At 37.6% G+C, this 18,077-nt stretch overlaps 1 protein-coding gene across 5 annotated transcripts in view; it reads left to right on the top strand.

The window, feature by feature from the left end:
* LOC105496259 (origin recognition complex subunit 3) overlaps nucleotides 1–18,077 on the top strand; it is a 79,907-nt gene that overhangs the window by 54,708 nt on the left and 7,122 nt on the right. For 4 of the 5 annotated variants that reach the window (XM_011766514.2, XM_011766495.2, XM_011766520.2 and 1 more), the window contains 6 exons: nucleotides 4,326–4,459; nucleotides 8,108–8,187; nucleotides 9,130–9,227; nucleotides 13,475–13,616; nucleotides 15,517–15,633; nucleotides 16,830–16,909. In XM_011766514.2, the coding sequence (XP_011764816.2) occupies nucleotides 4,326–4,459; nucleotides 8,108–8,187; nucleotides 9,130–9,227; nucleotides 13,475–13,616; nucleotides 15,517–15,633; nucleotides 16,830–16,909 (651 nt within the window). The remainder of the gene's footprint in view (nucleotides 1–4,325; nucleotides 4,460–8,107; nucleotides 8,188–9,129; nucleotides 9,228–13,474; nucleotides 13,617–15,516; nucleotides 15,634–16,829; nucleotides 16,910–18,077) is intronic. The other variant, XM_011766504.2, reaches the window with a different exon arrangement.

Raw genomic sequence — 18,077 nt, 5'->3', positions numbered from 1 at the left:
AAATGTATATTAAATAGTACTATATATGGTGTTCCACACTTGGCATTTTTTGTTTTTTGTGTGTTTGTTTTGTTTTTGTTGTGGTGGTTATTTTGGTTTGTGCCTAATCTACCATGGATGCCATGTTTTGAGATGCAATATAGCATGCTCAGTAAGAGCATGGATGTCAAGCTAGACTGCCTAGGTTCAAATCCCCAGCTTTGCCAATTACCAGCAATTGGATTCTGGACAAGTTTACCTAAGTTCTCTGTGCCTTTGTTTTCTCATCTCTAACATGGGAATAATAATAGTATTTACATCATATTGTATCAAATGACACTTGATACACAAATGTGATTATAAATGTTAGCTGTCATCATTAGTATTACATATTGCCCTACCTCATTGTTTATCATCACTATATAATATCATGTTTTTAAAGTGCTTTTTATTTAATCAGACTCTTTTTTGATATATATTTAGATTGTTTCTAATTCTTCACTATTACAAACAATAATCATGAGCAGCAGTAAGTCTGTATATTTGTATAACTATTTCCACAAAACAAAGGTAGATGTAAACATATTGAGTCTAAAATATAAACATTGTTGTACAGTATACACTCACACCAACCATGTACCAATGTGTATTTCCTACAGTCTTGCTGCTGCTGGATATTATCAGGCTTAAATATCTTTCTTGGTTTTCTTCTAGTATTTTATGGTTGATGAGCTAGTTCTTTTTCCCTGCTCCCATACCATACTTACATTTTTATTCTATCTGAAACGCATTTTTGTGTATAATGTGAGATAGTGGTCTGTTTTTTTAAAATAGTTAATTCTAATACCCGATATCTTTTCCCCCACTGATTTGAAATGCTATCCCTGTGACATAACAAACACCCAATGTACACCTAGATCTCTTTCTGAACTCATTCTCTTCTGTTGACCTGTCTATTCCCAAGTACCATCAATTTTAATAACTGTGGCTTAACACTTTAATATATTTACAGCCCCACCATACACACTCAAGTGTACACAGATTGTTGCTGTTTTTTAGAACAATTATTCCAGATACATTTTAGAATAATTTTATTAGGTTTTAAAATTTACAGCCAAGCGCCATGGCTCACGCCTGTAATCCCAGCACTTTGGGAGGCCGAGGCAGGCAGATCACCTGAGGTTAGGAGTTCGAGACCAGCCTGACCAGCATGGAGAAACCCTGTCTCTACTAAAAATACAAAATTAGCTGGGCATGGTAGTGCATGTCTGTAATTCCAGCTACTTGGGAGGCTGAGACAGGAGAATCACCTGAACCCAGGAGGCGGAGGTTGCGGTGAGCCAAGATCGTACCATTGCACTTGGGCAACGAGCGAAACTCCATTTAAAAAAAAAATAGAAATAAAAATAAAATTTACCCTGTGGAATTTTGTTTCAAACTGTTAAGAATATAGATTAATTTGGAACAATTTGTATCTTTACAATAGTGAGTGTTAAAATGTCTGTTCATTTATTCAGGGCTTTCTTTTATTATAGGTCATACATGTGTATTATAATGTGTATTGCTGTGTATTCTGTAGCTTTTGTTTCCATTTTGAACATGGGCTTTTTTTTTCATTATGTAGTTTAATATAAGGTATTGATTATGTATATATGCATGCATATATAAGTGTCTTTTATTTACTCACTTTTTTACACACTCTTTTTTTTTTTTTTTTTTTTTGAGACAGGGTGTCTGTTACCTATACTGGAGTGCAATGGCATGATTGCGACTCACTGCAGCCTTGATCTCCCAGGATCAAGCAGTCTTCCTACTTCAGCCTCCTGAGTAACTGGGACTACAAGCATGCGCCACCATGCTGAGCTAATTTTTTCTATTTTTTGTAGAAATGAGGGTCTCACTTTGTTGCCCAGGCTGGTCTCGAATATCTGGGCTCAAGTGATCTTCCCATCGGCCTCCCAAAGTGCTGGGATTACAGGCATGAGCCACCATACCCGGCTCTTTTACACTCTCTATTTTATTTACAGTTCTTAGATTTTCTAACTTTACAGTCACATCATATGAAATGATAAATTTCATCCTCCTTCCTAACATTTATACCGTTTCTTTTTCTTAATTTATTGTAGCATCTAGACTCCAGAATGATGCTGAATAATAGTGATGATAGCAGGCAGCATTGATTCTGTGTGTGTACAATTTTACTGGAAAAAAAAATTTTTAATGACTTCATTGGGGTTGGTTAAGTTATTATTTCTAATCAGCCTTACCTCAAGTCTTGTCATTTTACATTAATCCAGAGAATACTTGGGAAAGTATAAGATCTTTCTGCTCTGGAAGCAAAACATAATCTTGGGCTAAGAATAAGAGGACTAGGCCGGGCACGGTGGCTCAAACCTGTAATCCCAGCACTTTGGGAGGCCGAGGTGGGCGGATCACCTGACGTCAGGAGTTTGAGACTAGCCTGACCAACATGGTGAAACCCTGCCTCTACAAAAAATACAAAATTAGCCGAGTGTGGTGGCACATGCCTATAATCATAGCTACTCGGGAGGCTGAGGCAGCAGAATTGCTTGAACCTGGGAGGCAGAGGTTGCAGTGAGCCAAGATCACGCCATTGTACTCTAGCTTGGGCAACAAGAGTGAAATTCCGTCTCAAAAAAAAATAAATAAATAAGAGAACTAATAACTATTTGAATGCCTGGCAATTTAAATCTGAGTACCTTCTCCAGTCAAATGCCACATTAAGAGTTATGACTAATGAAGTTTGCTTCCAAAGTTATATGAAATAATGCCCTCTTTTTTGGTCTCCTGGAGAATAGGCTAGGTTTGGCCTTCCTTGATACTCAATTATTTGGAGCTCCAAGTGGACAGTAGCTGTTGCTGCCCCTATCCTGGGAAGCTAATCCTTCACGTGCTGCTAACTTGGGTTAGATCTTCTGCCAGCCGTACCTCACCCGTCTTTTCCCTCTAAGCAAGTCAGTGCGTGTGATTCCTTGGACACCAGAAATGCTAATCTTGTCTACTTGAATAGGCCTAAAGGTCAGGTTTAACAGATTGTTCAAGTGTATGTGACTTTGAGTTAAGTTTCTTGTCATAACTCTATCTGGGCAATAGAAGGCCACAAATTTTAAATCTCAAATGTAATCAAGTATGAAATGTCTTGGCTTATTTTTCCTTGACCAGTTAGCTGCCTTTCACACATAAAGATTATATCTTAAATAATTATTGTAGAAAGAGGAATATATAAGTTTTAATACTTAAAAAAAAAAACTCTGGGGAAATTTACTATTTGGTCTACCCCGAACAATTTCCATGTTTAGTGGTTGTCTACTTTTTGTTGTTGTTGTTGGGGTTTAAATTTTAGTTCAGGTAACCAGTTCAATTTCTCAGTAATCATAGTCTATTTAACTTTGTTTCTCTTTCTCCCAACTTAGCAATATTAGTATTTCTCCTCATTTTTTTATTATGAAAGATGTCAAACATAAGTTAATTAGTTGTATTACAAAATGCCCACATTCTGGATTTGTCTGTTACTTCATGGTTAATATTAGAACTTTTAATCATCATAGTTTTAATGACTTAGGTGCACTTGCTGAGAATAATTTGAGTATTTGTATAATGCCACTGCTTAAAAATTCCTAATATTGGTCTGATTCCTTTTGATGCCATTACTGAGTATGATCTTAGTGGAGAAATCCTGTAAGCTCCAAGAACAAGGTCCTAACTTTAGAATATCTGTGTTTTCTCTCCATTTCTAACAAAGATTTCTTCTATAGCTGTGAATGAGCTACTCAACCACTCTGCCTGTGCTATAAATAACAATTAGAATTGCCTACTTCATTTAAAATTCAGTGGGTTTACTGACTGATGTTTATAAAGCCCATAGGAGACGTAAAGCATAGTTTAAATGGTGATAATTAGAGAAGTGAGTGTAGTACTTATATTTTTGGTTCCTTTAAACAAGTTTATATTTAGCACATGTCATAACTTCTGTAGACATTTCTTATTTCATATGTATGTTTACATCAAAAGAAAGGAAAACTATCATTAAATGCCTACTATACAATCTGTATAGTAACTTTGTTCTATATTACATAGTGTTAGAGCCACACTATTAATCCAGTCCTTTGTAAATTTTCTAAGCTACACTTTATCATGAGGAACCTTTAAGAATTCTTCTGAATGTCACATATATGGAGAAAATCTCTCCAAAAAATGTTGATAGCTACTAATGAAGAATTTCTTTTATCTTCTGAGCAGAAACATTTAATATACATTAAATAAAATGTTTTTTAAGTGTTAATTTTCTAGTTATATTACATTTCCTGTCACTGACTCTGTTCTAGGATGTTGGCAAAGGATGAACTGATGACCATACTTGAGAAATGTTTCAAGGTTTTTAAGTCTTCTTGTGAAAAGCACCTTGGCAGCACAGCTAAGAGAATAGAGGAGTTCCTGGCCCAGTTTCAGAGCCTCGATGGTAAGAGTGTATTATTCTCCCAATTCTATTGGCCATGACAGTCACTTAACTAAAATGGCATGGAAAACCCCACCTTCTGATGTGCCTGGAGATGAAGAGATAAAGTAGTTCATGATCAGTCAGTATGCCACGCCTCATAGTATCACATTTTACAATCACAAATAGGCCAAATGTTTCTCTTCTAGATTTGGTTTAAACAATGAAGAGCATCAAATGGGCAGAAAAAGAAATTCTTTCTCCAGTTCGACAGTTTGGAGGATTTGTCTTTAAAAAGCCAACAAAAGGAAATAAAAAATATTGGAAAGAGTAGCAGGGTGTCATAATTAAGAAATCTTTTTAGAGGTTTTTTCTTAAGCATTTCATCAAGTTCTTTATAGATTTCAAAAGCACTGCATAAATCGTTTGTAAGCTTGAAAAATTAATAGCTATGAACTGCTTTCACAGCAATGAGGCTCATTGGTATGTTGATTACCAAAATCTGCATGAGGCTTACTTTAATCGGATTTACAAAAGCTAGAATCTTTCAGTCCTAAATTAACTGAGGCAGCCTGGCACTCTTCACTGTTGGAGGGTTACAGTTTCTCTCTTTTGCTTGACCTCCACATGATCATTTATAGATCCTGAATGCTTAGGGTGTCTGATTATATATAGGTAGCCATGTTCTGTTCCCTAAATGCTAGCTTTTCATGGGCTCTCTTCTTGCTGTTTCTAGCACCAAAGTATGGTATTCTTTTAGTAGAACAATAACAACAACAAAAAATACTGGTGTGTACCTTTTAGTTTTCCCAAATTTAGGGCAATTTTTTAATGGAGTTTTGGGGGAAAAGGTAGTTTTTTATATATATTCACATAGAATTGGACATGACATGTTGAAAATGTCTCATGTAAAATGTCCGTTTTAATCCTTTTTTATGTTTGGCAAGTACTTCTTTGTCTTAAAAATCTTTTGGCTTTAGGAAACTGCTTTTGCAAAAATCTTCTCATATCTCTCCATAGCTGCAATGTGAGGCACTTGATGAGTGCTCAGTCATGGAAGATGAAAGAGAATGTTTGCCTGACTAGAATGGCCTGAGCAGCCAGAGTGCGGAAGTCATCAACAGGCACTAAGGGGTTTTCTTTCAGGTTATGTGTGGGTATTGCTCTTGCCACTGCAGCATGAGCTGAACTACTTTTCAGAACACAAAATTTTAAGGGCTGGATATTGGTATCATTAAGATCGTTGAGTTCAGCTATAACCAGAAACTAAAGTCTAGGAAAAGACAGTAGCTTGTTTGAGATCACACAGCTAGTGGTAGCACTCAGACCAGAGCCCATCTCTCTTAACCACTAGTTCATTGTTTTTCTATTGCTGATTCACAATTTAAATACGCCCTAGTAGTGATCATTGGATCAGCAAGGGGCCACCCTTAAGTACATAAATAGAGTAAAAGGCTTAGAAAAATAAAAGGTAAATAAGGTGTAAATTTCAATCTTTTACAAAATTGGATTTACAGAGATTTCTGTAAAAATAAACGGCACATACAATTTTTCATCTTTTTTTGCTGGATACCATTAACTAGAGGTAATCTAGATAAAATTTTAATTAGAGCTCATATTATATGAGCTCTAATTAAAAAACAAATTCTATGCTAGAACTGAATAAAGGAATGCAGCTTTTGAAATGGGAAGGTTGGAGATTAAGATGATTAGTAGCCTAAAGAATAAAGAATTTTACAAATTAAAGCAAAACCACTGTCTTGAAGAAATGTCTGTTATTTCCTAATTTTCAGAAGTGACTCATTATTAATAATAAACTGAAATTAAAACTCCCCACATTGGATGAGTAGAAATATTTGGCTATATGCTATCTCTGTTCCTTAACATTTATTACATATTACAGTTTGGTTTTAAAATTACAGTTGGGAAGAGTTAAGTAGGGCAGAGTGTCATATCAGATTTTTTTGAGACAGGATCTTGCTGTGCTTTCCAGGCTTAAGTGCAGTGATGCAGTCATAGCTCACTGTTACCTCAGAGCTCCTGGGCTCAAGTAATCCTCCTGCCTCCACCTCCTGAGTAGCTAGGACTACAGAAAAGGGCCACAACACCCAGCTGATTTTTTTTTTCTTTCTTTGGAGACAGAGTCTCCCTCTGTTGTCCAGGCTGGAGTGCAGTAGCATGATGAGCTCACTGCAGCCTCTACCTCCCAGGAACGATCCTCCCATTTCAGCCTCTCAAGGACCTGGGACTATAGGCACGTCCCACCATACTTGGCTAATTGTTTTGTATTTTTGTAGGGATGAGGTTTTGCCATGTTGCTCAGGCTGGTCTCGAACTGCTGGGTTCAAGCAATCTGCCTGCCTCAACCTCCCAAAGTGTTGCGATTACAGGCATGAGCCCCATCATCAACCTAATTAATTGTTTTTGTTGTTTTTTTTTAAATAGAGATAGTGTCTCACTATTTTTCTCAGCCTGGTCTCGAACTCCTTGTCTCAGGTGATCCTCCCACTGTGGTCTCCCAAAGTGCTGGGATTATAGGAATGAGGCACTTCGTTCAGCCCATATTAGATTTATTTCAAAGGTATATTGGGTTTATTAACATGTAGCAGACTACATGTTAATGACATGGGACAAAGAAGCTAGTAGACATTTTAACCTTTAGTTATGTCTTTTTTGAACTAGAAATTACTTATAGCTAAAAAGCAGTTTATTCTTTAAGCCAGTACATATTCTCCAGCTGCATCCTCCTGTCATCGTTTTAGGCCAAACAAACCATGTGTGTGGAGTTCACAAAACCCAACCTGCACTTGAAAGAGAATATGAGAGCTTTATGCTCTCTAGAAGGAGCACAGCTATACATTTAAGCAGTTATGGTTTTCTTTCCCTTTGCTAAAGAACCATGATGCCTTTACGTTTTAGTGGATTATTTCAAAACTCTTAGACACTACCCTCTTCATACTCAAATTGTGTTGTTTACAATCTTGACATAATCAAAGGAAAACAGGTTTAAGTTTGTATGATTTTTTTAAAAAGCTATGTATAAATAACATCAAAAATATTTGAGACTCGCTGGGCGTGGTGGCTCACGCCTGTAATCCCAGCACTTTGGGAGGCTGAGGCAGGTGGATCACCTGAGGTCAGGAGTTTGAGACCAGCCTGGCCAACATGGCAAAACCCCTTCTCTACTAAAAATACAAAAATTAGCCAGGCATGGTGGCAGACACCTGTAATCCCAGCTATTTGGGAAGCTGAGGCAGGAGAATCACTTGAACCTGGGAGGAGGAGGTTGCAGTGAGCCAAGATGGCGCCACTGCACTCCAGCCTGGGCAACAGAGCAAGACTCCATCTGGGAAAAAAAAAAAAAAATTTTTTTTGAGACTTTTTGCTGTTGGTTTGAGGGAGTTTTGTTAGATTGTATTTTGTTTTGTTTTCATTGTGGTAACACTTCTAAAATTCAGTAGCTGGTTTTTTGAAGACATCACTACAGCACAAGTTATGTATTATTGGCCTTCAGCTTCTGTAAGAAATCATTTATCAGATGGAATCTTGATCTCTTGCCACATTAAAAATATATATATAGGTGAAACTTTTACTTCCTTTGGAATAGTAGAAATGTTTATTCTTTTGACTTGGATTTACCCTCATTGATGTCTATTGGTTTTGTATTAAAAGCAGAAGACAAAGAGGAAGAAGATGCTTCTGGGTCACAGCCAAAGGGGCTTCAGAAGACAGACCTGTATCATCTTCAGAAGGTCAGATCACTTTCCTTCCTTCCAGGTGCATCCTGTGACACTCCCTTTTTTCAGTTTGTGCTCTAGATTAGCTCTGCCTGGATGTTTTTGTTTTCATTTTTAAACCACAACCAGGAACAAAGCAGACTTTTAACTCACTTCTAAGTTGAACATCCTGTTAGTCCCATTGCCATCATCACTCTACATATACCCATTCTGGAATCTACTAGCTAACATAGGTGGAAACCATTCTGTGGGCTCAGCAAGAGAAAGAATTAGCTAGCAATAAGAGAAAATGGGAACATGGCTGCACAAAAGAAATCTGATTTTTTATCTGATGTATTTTTCTGTTTGATCAAACTGAGAGATTTAAAAGAGCCTAACTCATTAGTTTTAGTTACTTTTCTTGATTTTTTAAAATGCATATTCAAGTACAGAGTGGAAATTGAGCCACAGAATGTCCAATATATTCTTTTTGAGATAGTTCTAACTTTAGGATCTTGATTGTCAAAATGAAGAACCTTCTTTGTACTATGATACCAAATTATGATAAATGTAGAGTAAAAGTTCAATCTAAGTAAAATAAAACACATGGAACCTATTCTGTTAGTATGGCAAAAAGGCAAGATTTTTTTCTTTATCCTGTTAAGTCCTTTTCTTAAATGAATTAATGAACTGTGGATACTGAGCACTCTGCCATGTAGTTTAGTAGTAAAGTGAACTGCCCTTTTCCTCTTTCCCTAAAAATTTACTTGTATATTATAAAGCAAAACACCTTTGAGGAGAGATTCTTGCCAGACCTTAAAAATAAAACGAATAAACAAAACCCATTTTGATCTTTCTCTGTACATCCTGTCTTATGGAAAAGGCATCAGCTGCTTCTATAGAACTTAGCAACAGAGCTCCCTCTGAGGGGTTTTCTGTCTCAGGATCACCAGAAAAGGTATGTTCTTTTATCCATAGTCCTTATTGGAAATGAAGGAGTTAAGAAGAAGTAAGAAGCAAACCAAATTTGAAGTACTCAGAGAAAATGCTGTGAACTTCATTGACTGTCTAGTGAGGTAAGTCTAAATTTAGCTCTTAAGAGCTAAAAATCATGCTGTTTTTCCAATAACACTGGTGTCATAGCTGTCTATAGCCAATCCAGAACATTTTTCTCCCAGGTTAGGCGTTAACGCTTTTCATGTCTCTCCATCCAGCTTAGAATTGTAATTTTTATTCCTTTTCCATCATTATCAAGATGTATAATCAAATTACTTAGTTCATTCTTTTACTCTCAGTTCAAGAATATAGGCTTAAATTTGATCTACTTCATTAGGCCAGGTGGGGAGAGATGAGTTAGAAAGTGAGTGTTTCTCCCCTATCTAATAACAAAGTATTTATATTACACTTAATCTTTGCTAGGAGTAAATGCTGGATCTGAGCCAAGCCCAGAAAACAGAGCAGACTAGCCATGCTGCTCTATTTTATCCTAAAGAAAGAACATTTAATTCTAAACAATGCCAGCGCACCTCATTATCAGGTGCACTAAATTTATGTTGAGACATGTGCTTGGTAAATTTAGAAGTCTACCAATCCAGCCTGTATTTTAGGATGATTCCTTTTTAGGAAACCCAGATCATTCTGATTCATGGATTTCCCAAAAGTCAGCTTTATGTAGCTGTGTAAAATCACCCACCTAATTTTGGTGGAAGTTGGGCATGCTACAGAAAAAAATGAGAAGTGTGCAAAAGAAGATGATTTAATAACCTAAAAAGTGTGGTGAGGGGGGAACTTGTTTATTGTAAATTTTAATAGCAGTTTAAACCCAACAGAAGGCTAGGCACTGAATAAAGTACTGAGAAAATAGCAGCACAATTATTAAAGAGAAAGAGTGCTTTTCTGACAAATTACATGTCTTTTCTGAAAGTTAAAAGTTTTGTTTTCCAGAATAATGTGGGGACAGTCATTGTTCCTACTTATTGGGGAGAAATTGCTAATGCCATGAAAAGGTCCAAAATGGTCAACCTGTAATCCCAGCACCTTGGGAGGCCAAGGTGGGCAGATCACTTGAGGTCAGAAGTTTGAGACCAGCCTGGCCATCATGGTGAAACCCCAACTCTACTAAAAATACAAAAAAATAGCTGGGCATGGTGGCGCACACCTGTAATCCCAGCTACTCGGGAGGCTGAGGCAGGAGAATGGCTTGAACCCAGGAGGCAGAGGTTGCAGTAAGGCAATCGTGCCACTGCACTCCAGCCTAGGCAACAGAGCAAGACTCCATCTCAAGGAGAAAAAAAAAAAGTGATGAACTGCAATATTGGCCAAATGCTGGTCAAAAATTACATTTTAGAACTCATAGAGTTAACCTTGCCCTACTGGGCTTTCCTGTTCTCGTAGAGTGTCTAGCCCCAAACTCTTGACTCTTCCCTTTTACCAAGTAGTCACTAAAAATAATTTTACAATGTGATTTGCCAATTTTAGGCCAAATGTCAGGTTCCAGAGTTCTTACAAATTCCAAATTGTAGGCTCTGAAACCACATCAGCCATTCCCCTTTCATGATCCTTCACCTAATATGTCTGACTTTTTACCTTTCTGAGCAGTTGTTGAAATAATCCTCAGTATGATTAAATGTGTTTTGTTGTAAAATCACAAAATCTCCCATACTAGGATTTAGTGTCTTTACCAAGATTGTCCCAGGAGGGAAGAGATTAGAATTATAGCATGTTAAAGCTAAAAGAGAACTGAAGAGTCAGTCCTGTGGCAGCTAAAGCCCAGAGAGGGGCTGTGACTCATGCAAGGCCACACAGTCTCATTCTCCTGACACCTGTCAAAAGGCTCTCTCCATTTCTTTATACTGCCCTCAATGGCCACACCACAGACATCTGGGCAGAGCTCGGGGTTATGGAGAAAGGATGTCCTTTAAAGACAAATATAAGCAGGAGACTTCAGGAGGCAGAGTTCACAGTATACTATGAGCAGCTCTTGGCAAAAACACAGGCAAGAATAAGTTGCCAGATCTTAAGAGCTGAGAATAAATTACCACTTTCTAAGTTACTGTTTTTGCCAATAGCAAGCTTCAACTTTGTAGCCCTTGTTGATACTAATTCTACCAGTTCCTTCAGAACCAACTCTTTCAGGGAAGGCCTATCATTTGTCTGGTCTGAATCCAAAATGAGCATAATGCAGTGCTCTAGTGCCAGACTCATTGCTTATTTCTTCTCACGTAAATAAGTCACAGAAATATATTTCTATGCCAATCTCCAAGTCTACAGTCAGATAAAAATTCTAATGTATAACATATTTGTCATTGTTGTTGTTCAACTAATGTAGCCAGTGGAAACAAAATTAAGGCAGATATTTTATTTTTGCTCTGATGGTTCTTTGAGGATAGAGAGGTCTTTTGCCTTGGGAAATGCTTGCATTTCTATAAATCACATGTAAAAATTGACTCTGGCTGGTTGCCTTGTTAGATATCCAATCCTTATTACATAGCAGGGACTGCAACAAGATCTTTTAATGACAGCCATGTATAATGATTGGGAAATAACTGCATGAGGTTAGTGTAGGAAGAGTTTATGGTCAGAAATTACAAATTGGTAGCCAGCCATCACAGAAACTGTTTCCTGAAGCTACAGCTAAGTTAACTTAACCTTGAGTAATTAAGATGTTAACAGTATCTGAGGTATAGAATACTGGTCCTTAGTGAGGATTAAGTCAAAATCATACACTCTTTGCAAGCAAGTTTTGTTCCAGTTGACTCTGGAGAAGGAGCAGCACCTAGAATTAGAATGAGCAAGGGGGTCATTAGCTCTTGAGATGAGGGAGGAAAGGGGTATGGTGAAGAGTGATGTCCATGTTGAATACCCTTTCCACTTCCTCTCTTCTTCAAAGCTCCTGGCCACATTGGGACAACACAAGTGTAGGGGATTTCTAGGGAGTGGTATCCTCTCCAGAAGAAGAGAAAGGATACTTGGAAGAAGGGGAATAATGTCCCGTGACTGGGCTGAGGTAGCTGCTTTGCTCTGCTTGTACTGGTGGGGAAAGGAGCTGACACAAGCTGTCATGTGGCCAAAATACTTTAGGCTCAGGGTTGGACTAAGCCCCAGAAATCTTCTTTATGAAGTCATGTGAGTTAACTATATACTTTAATCCAGTTAGTGACATTACTCTGTCTATGGGTTATGTGTGCCAAAGCTTCTCCCCTCCAATTTGCTACCCTCCAGGAATCCCGGATGATATCACTGTCATGGCATAGACCACCTGATGGGCTCATTATACACGCTAAGTGAATTTTTAATGCCATATTTTTTAGTTCAGAATTTATTAAAATTGTTTTATCATCTAGCTTATAGGTGAAAAAAATCCCAAATTATGGCAGATTTTTTTATAAGTGAAATTTTATTAATGATTTGTTTTTCAATACTCTGAAACTAAGATTTAGCCTTTTCTGCCTTCTAACGTAAAAAGTAATTCTAATATATAAAAAACTTTTGGGCTGGGCGAGGTGGCTCACACCTGTAATCCCAACACTTTGGGAGGCCGAGGCGGGTGGATCACCTGGGGTCAGGAGTTCAAGACCAGCCTGGCCAACATGGTGAAACCTTATCTCTATTAAAAATACAAAAATTAGCCAGGCGTGTTGGTGGGCGCCTCTAATCCCAGCCTCTCGGGAGGCTGAGGCAGGAGAATCGCTTGAACCCAGGAGGCAGAGGTTGCAGTGAGCCGAGATTGCACCATTGCACTCCAGTCTAGGCGACAAGAGTGGAACTCAGTCTCAAAAAAAAAAAAACTTTTGAGGTGTCATTTCCATGAAAGATATCAACTAAAAATTTTCTGTGATCCAAGAAGAATTTCCTGAACTCTTAATTCCAGGCCTTTGTTTAATATTGCCAAAGGTTAAATGTTTGTAGTGCTAGAAAATGTAGATATCTGTTTTCTCATTTACTTTAAGAAATGCTATCTTAAAGATTTCTGAGCAGAAATATAGTATATGTACATTTGTTCCTAAAGGTTTAACTCAGAACTGAAATATACAGCTTCTTATAAAGAATCTAGAGGTAGTTTTAAAACCCATTATATGGAAGAGATGCAATTCTGAGTGAAACTGTATTAGATCTGATATTTGGGTTTGTTTCGTTTGTTTTTGGTTGTTGATTTTGCTTTTAGTAAATGGTTCGGTCCTCTACAGAGAGAGGATTGACAAAAATGTTGTAGTGGAAATTGAAGTCCAACAGAGCCTAAAAGGAAAAAAATGTATATATGTATATATGTAAAGAAAATAAACCTGTGCTTATCTAAACATGGATGCCTGACTGGCTGTTTCAGAGAATACCTTCTGCCTCCTGAGACACAGCCTCTCCATGAGGTGGTGTACTTCAGCGCTGCCCATGCCCTTCGTGAGCATTTAAATGCTGCTCCGCGAATTGCCCTCCATACTGCACTCAACAATCCTTACTATTATCTAAAGGTAAGATGAACATTTAGTTCTCTGATTTAGTTTAGTTTAGGTTTGGTCTCATTTTGGATTAAATTCAAAATAAAGATTCAGAAATTTCAACTTATATCAAGATTATATTTAAAAATTTACCAAAAATGAAACTGCCATTATTGAATTCTCTCTTTTTTTTTTTTTTTAGATGGAGTCTCACTCTGTTGCCCAGGCTGGAGTGCAGTAGTGCGATCTTGGCTCACTGCAATGTCCACCTCCTGGGTTCAAGTGATTCTCCTGCCTCAGCCTCCCAAGTAGCTGGGATTACAGGCACCTGTAATCAGAGAACTAAATCAAATTTAGAACTAAACTAAACCTCAGCTAGTTTAGCTCAGGCTCTGGGCATCATTGTCACAAAAATATTCTAAATTTGCAGTTATGTTTTAATGAGCAGAGAGTCGGCAACTCAGGGTTGCACCTCTCCTATATTTTTAAAAATGCTTTAGACTGTAGAAAAAAATGTCTAACCCCATAGAGATACCAATTAGTAGTCAACTGTTGCTGCCAGTTTTTGACAATGTGTAATCTTTGCCCTTGACATGCTGAAGTCAGATCATAGGCACAAATACTCAAGAGTATGTTACTACTCTTGTGAAAATAAAGGAAATGTTTCCTGTAAACTTAACAGCAGATAGGGATTAAACAATATGGCCTAATAAATTACTGAAAGACAGAAATGGTTGTTTCTAGTGGGAAAGAGAAATACTTTGGGACTTCATCTTGGATTTTAAACCAAAGAAAGATCTATTCTGAGAGCATCTGCAGAGCTGAGTGTAGAGGATAACCAGCAGTCTGCCACTAAAACTCCTGGGGCAACACACTTCAGCAGTGCCCTCGCTAAAGTCCAGACACAGTTATCAACTCCTGGAAGCTCTTTAAACAATAGCTCAAGACAGCTCACAGTTTTAGAAACTAGCTTTCTTATGACTAGGCAAAATGATCACTTTAAACATTCAATAAGCTATATATACATGAAAGAGTTTTAAGTTAAGTACGCAGAAATCTTGCCACAGTAAATACTTAAGAAGCAACTCCATAAAACCTATGAAGAGCATTCCAGTGTATTGGCTTCTCATTGCAAAATGGCACACAAACATGCAGAGTATTACAAGAGTATTGAGTAGGACGATATAAGTCAATGGTTTTCAGTGATGGTGAAAACCATTGAATAATTTCATACTTAACCAAAAAATCAGTTATTTTTAATATATAAGCCACAAATTAAAACTTACAAAATCTGTCTTCTTGGCTAGTGAGTCACAGAAGAGAACTCGTACGATTTCAGTTGTTGTTGGGTGGGATGTAATATACCCCTGATATTATAATATCAAAGCAGGGTATGTATGTAAGACTTTGTGTTTCTCAGTAAAAGCCATGGATTTCAAAACACTGATGGTTTCTATAGAGCTTAAGATCTGCAGTGTTGACAACATAGTCTTTTCTTTAAAAAATAATTTATACCCTATACCCCTGGTAAGTGGTATTATTAGTATTTACTAATACAGTATAGTAATTGTTAGAATTCAGCTAATTGTTGGAAGTACCATTTTATTAAGTATTCCTAAAGATCTCCATAAACTTTTTACAGCAAGTGCATTCAGGTCTCAGAAATTAGTAATTTATGGATTGAAATGAAAAATATGCTTATCTTCTAATCCTGGGAATATTCTTCTAGTTACTAAGAACTAGAGGGGTTGTGACCAAGACATAAACCTAAACAAGAACTGGTTAACTACTGAATAGACTCACTCACTAAATAAAGGAAACCAAGATTCCATTTACTGATTTACTCAGTTTAGGTTGGGGGCTTCATTAATGTCTGATTTTGTTCCTAATAATTTCTAAAAGTTAGTCATCTTAGTTTACTGTTATGTTTTAGAATGAAGCACTGAAAAGCGAAGAAGACTGCATTCCGAATATCGCCCCAGACATCTGCATAGCATACAAACTGCACCTAGAGTGTAGCAGGCTCATCAACCTCGTAGACTGGTCAGAGGTAGGTTGGGGGGAAAAGAACAAGCTGGATATTTTTCTAACCATCCATGATGACTTTCTTTTTTTTTTTTTTTTTTTTTTTTTTTTGAGACGGAGTCTTGCTCTGTGCCCCAGGCTGGAGTGCAGTGGCGCGATCTCGGCTCACTGCAAGCTCCGCCCCCCCGGGTTCACGCCATTCTCCTGCCTCAGCCTCCCGAGTAGCTGGGACTACAGGCGCCTGCCACCTCGCCCGGCTAATTTTCTTGTATTAGTAGAGACGGGGTTTCACCGTGTTAGCCAGGATGGTCTCGATCTCCTGACCTCGTGATCCGCCCGTCTCGGCCTCCCAAAGTGCTAGGATTACAGGCTTGAGCCACCGCTCCCGGCCCCCATGATGACTTTCTCAGAATATTTTTATATTTTTAGTGCTTTGGAATTCATCTTGTGTTTAATGCCTTGCCTTTTATTTGGAAAGCATAAATCACTTCAAACTTTAAAAGTTCCTTAGGAAGTGGTAGCTCAACAGCCCCCACTCCCAATCCCCTGCCCTCTGATCCTGCATTCCTTAACCAAGCCAATTCTGTGTTCATGCCAGGTCAAAATAAGTGTGTGATCTAACCCAATAGTTAGCATTAAGCAAAAACTAAACAATTTAGGTCAGTTCTGTTATTTCACAAAATAAAGCATATTATTAACCAGCATTTCTCTTGAATAAAAGAAAAAACCTACACAACAGATTTAGCAATCAGGAAGTACAAGGAATACTTGGCAAGGCAATAAACAACTGTTGTTATTCTTTAAAATAAACAATTCTTTCTGTCTTCACAGTAGTATTACAAAGATCTTAACTCTATTAAAGGCCTTACAGATGTCACCATTAAAAATTACCCATAATTGGCTGCTTCCAAGAAAAATAGATATTTTCCTGGGGTAAGATTAGTAGAGGAAACAGGGCTTTCTTTTTCTTTTAACTTTGACTAGCTTTGTTTCTTGTTTTTCTCTGCATACTCTTAGTTCTCTGAAACTAGATTATTCAGGAACCATTACTTTATCTTTTAACATATAAGTGGTGTAAAGAGATCATCAGTGTAGTTTTGACAATCTTAAATTTCAGTGAAGAATATGTGCCAGCTATCAACAGCCATTAAAAGAAGTATAGTAAAGGATGTTTGGCAACTGTAGACATTTTTATTTTCTTCTCTCTTGTCTATTCAAAAGGCTTTTGCAACAGTTGTGGCAGCTGCTGAAAAAACGGATGCAAATTCTGCAACCTCAGAAGAAATGAATGAAATTATCCAGTATCCTTTTAAAACCATTTCTACAATGTCCAAATACACATAAAATATAAGTTTATAATTTCTCCAGATCTACACTAGATATTTATAAAGGTATACTCCAAACAACCGTATTACTTGTTAGAATTAACCATATGGTGCTAGAATAACTGAAATTTCTGAATCTTTATTTTGAATGTAATCCAAAATGAGACCAAACCTAAAACTTTTGGTATCAAATTTATATCAAGATTATATTTTAAAACTTACCAAAAATGAAACTGCCATTATTGAATTCTCTTTTTTCTTTTTTTTTTTTTTTTTGAGATGGAGTCTCACTCAGTTGCCTAGGCTGGAGTGCAATGGTGCGATCTTGGCTCACTGCCACGTCCACCTCCTGGGTTCAAGTGATTCTCCTGCCTCAGCCTCCCAAGTAGCTGGGATTACAGGCACCTGCCACCACGCCCAGCTGATTTTTGTGTTGTTAGTAGAGACAGGATTTCACCATGTTGGCCAGGCTGGTCTCAAACTCCTGACCTTGTGATCCGCCCACCTTGGCCTCCCAAAGTGATGGGATTATAGGTGTGAGCCACCTCACCTGGCCTAATTCTTTCTTTTCTTTTCTTTTTTTTTTTTTTTGAGACAGAGTTTCGCTATTGTTGACCAAGCTGGAGTACAGTGGTGCGATCTTGGCTCTCCTCAACCTCTGCCTCTTGGGTTCAAGCGATTCTCCTGCCTCAGCCTCCCAAGTACCTGGGATTACAGGTGCCTGCCACCATGCCTGGCTAATTTTTTTATTTTTAGGAGAGAGAGGATTTCACCACGTTGGCCACGCTGGTCTCAAACTCCTGATCTTAGGTGATCTGCCTGCCTCGGCCTCCCAAAGTGCTGGGATTACAGGTGTGAACCACTGCACCTGGTGTGAATTCTCTATTTTTCTAATGTACATTTAGAAGTGGGAACGGGGAGCAATTTCCATACTATGTAGAACATTAGATTTAGGAAGCATTAAGTACTTTTCCATTTATGTTTTATTGACAGTGGATACTAATTAATGTTTTCCAGTAACAGTTATAGTTTAATTTAGAAGTTTATATTTGAACTTTATATTTGAACTTCACTTTACCAACTAGTATTTTAACATTGAGATTTTAACCCCTTTTTGTCAAAAATACAGCACGGCCAGTTTCCT

This window comes from Macaca nemestrina, chromosome 5, assembly GCF_043159975.1.
Source record: "Macaca nemestrina isolate mMacNem1 chromosome 5, mMacNem.hap1, whole genome shotgun sequence".
NCBI lineage: Eukaryota > Metazoa > Chordata > Mammalia > Primates > Cercopithecidae > Macaca > Macaca nemestrina.
This window is presented reverse-complemented; position numbering and strand designations above follow the sequence as displayed.